This window comes from Urocitellus parryii, chromosome 2 (assembly GCF_045843805.1).
Source record: "Urocitellus parryii isolate mUroPar1 chromosome 2, mUroPar1.hap1, whole genome shotgun sequence".
NCBI lineage: Eukaryota > Metazoa > Chordata > Mammalia > Rodentia > Sciuridae > Urocitellus > Urocitellus parryii.
This window is the reverse complement of record NC_135532.1, coordinates 43384416-43389415: the sequence shown is the minus strand read 5'-3', so window position 1 is coordinate 43389415 and position 5000 is coordinate 43384416. Positions and strand designations below refer to the sequence as shown.

The 5000-nt window shown below is 31.9% G+C and overlaps 1 protein-coding gene and 1 pseudogene across 5 annotated transcripts in view; both read left to right on the top strand.

Annotated features, from left to right (window-relative positions):
• LOC113175379 (purine nucleoside phosphorylase LACC1-like) overlaps positions 1-5000 on the top strand; it is a 192020-nt pseudogene that overhangs the window by 98605 nt on the left and 88415 nt on the right. The gene's annotated exons all lie outside the window — the stretch shown is intronic.
• Positions 1-5000, top strand: part of LOC113175378 (purine nucleoside phosphorylase LACC1) — an 18783-nt gene that overhangs the window by 11544 nt on the left and 2239 nt on the right. For all 4 annotated transcript variants that reach the window (XM_077795196.1, XM_077795197.1, XM_077795198.1 and 1 more), the window contains exons 5-7: positions 1642-1867; positions 2967-3127; positions 4134-5000. The exon at positions 4134-5000 is cut by the window's right edge and continues 2239 nt beyond it. In XM_077795196.1, the coding sequence (XP_077651322.1) occupies positions 1642-1867; positions 2967-3126 (386 nt within the window). In that variant the 3' untranslated portion in view covers position 3127; positions 4134-5000. The remainder of the gene's footprint in view (positions 1-1641; positions 1868-2966; positions 3128-4133) is intronic.

Here is a 5000-nt window from a genome sequence, read left to right as displayed (position 1 = left end):
CCTTCTCTACCACATTGGTTTCCTATTTTGGCCACTGATAATCCACTTACTTACCTAGAATCTGATATTTCATTCTCTTCTTTCCATAAACCACATATCTAGTGGGTTCCCAGGAGAAGTTTATCATCTAAATATTTCTTGCTTTCATCATCTCCTTCCTTTATCTGGAAAGATTGGTCTCTTCACCTGAGTGCTTTGTTTTAGAAGCATATACATATGGAGTGTTGAAGGAAGGAGTAAGGGGGTTCCTTACTGTCCAGCTAAATCAGCTGAATCTTACTCCCAATATAGGGAATAAAGGAAAAAAGCAACATTGTTTAGTTTTTGTCTTCCAGAAGTAGATGAGAGCAGGAGAATGGTTTAATCTTAGAATTCCACAGGATCCAACAAAGAGAAAGGGAAGTTTGTAAAAGGGAAGGTTAATTGAAATAGACTTGTTTTACATACAGAAAGTGAGGTAGAAATGAAAACTACAAAATATTGCTGAAGGAAATGAAAGAAGAAACAAACAAATGTAAGAAATCCCATGTTCATGGATTGGAGGACTTATTATTGATGTCAGTATTACCTAAAGTGATCTACAGATTAATTACAAAATCCCAAAGGCACTTTTTCCTAAATAAATCCATCTCGAAATTTCATTCGAATCTCAGAGGACTCCTGATAGTTACAACAATCTCAGGAAAAAAAAAAAAAAAGAAACAATGTTAAATGACTCACACCTCTGAAAACAGTATGGCAATTCCTCAAAATTTCAAAATAAAATTGTCATATGATTTATCAACTATATTTCTGAATATACATTTAAAAGAATTGAAAGCAGAATCTATAATATTAATATTAATATCCCGCCCCATGTTTATAGCAGCATTATTCATAATAATTATGAATTCATGAATTCATAATTCATGAATAATTATTCATAATAATACAATATTAATATCCCACCCCATGTTTATAGCAGCATTATTCATAATACTTAAGATGTGAAAGCAAACGAAACATCCAATGACAGGTGAATGAATGAACAAATTGTGGTATACCACAATAGAATATTATATAGCCTTAAAAAGGTAGGAAATTCTGACATATACTAAATCATGAATGAGCCTTGAGATCGTTATGCTAAATAAAATAAGCCACTCCCCAAAAGATAAAAACTATGTGATTTCAATTATAGGAGTATCTAGAGTAATAAAATTTGTAGAAACAAAGAAGAATTGTGACACCAGGGACTGAGTGAAGGGAGAAATTAGTTATAGAGATTCAGATTTGCAGAATGAAAAAGTTCTGCTGGAGTTTGGTTATACAACATGGTAAATATACTTAATACTACTGAATTGTACACTTTAAATGGTACATTTTATATGTTTCTTACCACAATTTATATTTTGTAAAGAGAGAAGACTAAGATGGTATAAATGAAGCATATAGAAAATTTTAAAGGAAGAGAACAGTGACTCTCATTAAGTAGCTTTTCTGTGTCATGTATTTTGTAATAGTACATCTCACTTTGGAAAAAGTACTGTGTAATGATTATGTGAATCAGAAACTGAATCTATTCATTTTTAACTTAAACACAAATTGAGTTGAAATTTTATGCTGTAATCTTCCTTATCTCTTTTTCTTCCTGTTTACCAGGCTGGAAAGGTACTTTATTAGGAGTTGCTATGGCTACAGTGAATGCTATGATAGCAGAATATGGCTGTAGCTTAGAAGACATTATTGTTGTACTGGGACCTTCAGTAGGACCTTGCTGTTTTACTCTTCCCAGGGAATCAGCAAACGCATTTCATAATCTTCATCCTGAATGCGTACGACTTTTTAACTCACCCAGACCCCATATTGACATCCGTAAAGCCACCAGGTATGTTTGATTTTGCTGTGGAACTGCAAGTTTGATTATTGTTTATTACTTCTGAAATGAAAATTATTTTAGAGAACAATTGCTAACTCCAAGAAGACAGGTAGCAGATATACACTGCAGTCACTACACAACACACTACACTACACAAAAACTCATTTTAAATATAAAATCTATTCTCAACCTGTTCAAATGACATTAAATTTCTTATCTGGTGTCTCTCATTGATTTGAAAATGAAGGAAGAAACAGCTGGCCTTGAAAAAGATTAAATTTCTACTTCATGTAGAAATACTGGCATTTATTTGATATTACAGTTATTCCTCAGGTAAACTCTCTAGAATATAAAAACATTTAGAAAGCTAATATTTTAAAATTGTTCATATTTTCTAATTAATTAGAAGGATATATGTTTTCGAAACAATATCAGGTAATATAAATACACAGCCACTTTTCATTTTTTTGTGGTCTCATGCATCTTGAATTTTAAGATTTTTGCTTTTAATGTCTTTTGAAAAATATTTGTTATTTCTACAAAGGAAATTGATAGATGATTTGAATTGTGTTTTTATTCCAGTCAGTAAAGCCTTACTCACTTAATACCTAAGTGTAAAGAATTGGAATTAATTCTTGATTTGACTTGTCAAATAATATCACTAATTTTCATTCATATTTCATATCATAAAGTTTTATAGGGAAACACATTTTCAGTGAAAAATACAGCTAATTAAGAGGAAAGGAGACTAGATGGTTAGGTCACTAAAAAGCACACTCTCTCTAAACCAAATAAATCTTGGTTAAAAATACTCTTGTAGTTTGAAAGATTTCTTCTTAAGTAAGCCCTTGATTTTGATTATAAAATTATGTAACCAGATTATGTCTACAGGACAGTATAGAAGTTCATACAGTTCATTTATAAATTTAGGTGATAAAAGTCTACCATTTCTTAGCTAGTCCTTGTTGTGTACATAAGTAACAATTTGCATTATTCCTGCCATATTTTTTATAGAACTCTTTTACATTGTTTTACATACTATTTTCATATTTCTTGGGCATTTGGTAAAATAAATGCTTGCTCTCTTTCAAAAAATCTTTATCCTAAGGATTCTTCTAGAACAAGGAGGAATTCTTCCACAGAATATTCACGACCTGAACCAGGATCTCAACCTTTGTACATCTTGCCATCCTGACAAGTTTTTCTCCCATGTCCGAGATGGCCTTAATTTTGGCACACAGATTGGCTTCATATCAATTAGAGAATGAGGTACTGAATTCTCCCTTCCCTCTCCAGTCTCTCTTGCCTCTTTCTCTGACCCCCTGTCTTTCTCCTTCTTTCTTTTCCTCTCTTCTTCTTCCTCTGTCAACCTTTTTCTCCCCTTATTTAAAAAAATAATTAAGTATACATAATTTTACCCTTTTATTCCTATAAAAAGAATATATTTTTAATGAGACCGTAGTAGTAACATATTCTATTATAAAAATGAGCCATTCCTTTTCCTAGTTAGTGAATAATCGGGCAGGCTTATATTAAAAGTACTACAATTAACTGATTTAGTTTTTAAAAAAATCCTGTATGTAAGTTCTTTGTGTTTACTATGTACTTGATATCTATACATTCCTATCATATCATCTTAATGCTTTTTAAAAAAATTTGTTGAAATGATATCTTTGCATAAAGATTCTAAATTCTAGAATAAAAAGAAATCCACAATATACAAATTGAATTAGTTTTCAGCTAGATTTCCAACTGCTATCTATAATAGAGTTGACCAGATTTTTCTTTAAAGGGCCAGATAATAAATATTTTATGTTTTGTGTGATATTCAGTCTCTATCTAAATTACTCACCTTTGCCAATGTGGAGCAAAAGCAGACTCGGACAAAACAGAAGTGTGTCTGTGTGCCAGTTAAACTTTTTTTTTAAACAAAAAACAGGTGAAGAGCCACATTTTGCCCACAGGATATAGTTTGCTGACAAACTATATCACACACAGTGATAGAGCAAGGTTGAAGGTAATTTCATTAAAATAGTATTTATTAGATTTTTTTTCAGAGTTATACAAAAATATTTCATGACATTGATTTAACATTGCCCCTTTAGCATATATGCAATTTCTCTAAGGTTACTTTTCATTGAAGTAATACTACATTTAGACTTTACAATATCTTTAGGTTTTTAATATGTAAAAAATCGATAGCATTATGATTCCTACCTTGGTATTCTAATAGTGCTAGAAAAGGTCTTATATTATGTTTCTTTGTATTTTACAGACATTTGACTGGATTTTTGAATAACTTCCTGTGTCCTTCCAAACTGAATGCAAGAGAAAAACTACTATTTGATTTATGTAAAACCAAGAGGATTACAATGGATAATTCATCTTTAGGGTACATTTTCTCTTTTATTACCAAAGCCAAATGATTTTCACTGAACTTTATTGCTAACTGCAGTGACTTGGGAGGCTGAGACAGGAGGAGCACAAGTTCAGGGTCAGCCTCAGCAACTAAGTGAGGCCCTTAGCAACTCAGTGAGATCCTGTCTCAAAATGAAAAATAAAAAGGCTGGGGATGTAGTTAAATCACCTCTGGGTTCAATCCTCAGTTCAAGAAAGAAAGACATTATAATGAAACTGACAAAATGATCAGTATAAGTATGATGTTTTACAGATGAAAATGATTCTTTGGTATAGCCTATTGAAATGACGAATAGGTCTGCTCAGTTTAGTATTTAGTAGATACTGTCTTTGTCAGATATTGTGCTATCCAAAGTGAATCAAAATGAGTAAGACTTTTCCCTTTGGGTCTACTGCAGTAGAGGAGATGAACACTTTTTGAAACTGAAATGTACTTTTAATAACAGTAGAAAGAAGGCAATCACAGATAGTGTTATAGAGAAAATGACATATTCATAGACCCAAAATGAAGAACAACCATAAGAAGTAGAGGGAACACCATGATCCAGGGCATGAAATTGTGAAAGTTTATAACATGTTCTAGAGAGAGAACAGAGTGGCCAGAGTTAAGAGTGGAAAAACAGGTTGCAAATAGATTAGCAGGATCCCAAATGCCATGTCGAAGAGTTTCCAGATAGTGTGAAAGCATCAAAAATAGAGGAGTGTTTTGATTTCCTTGTCATCC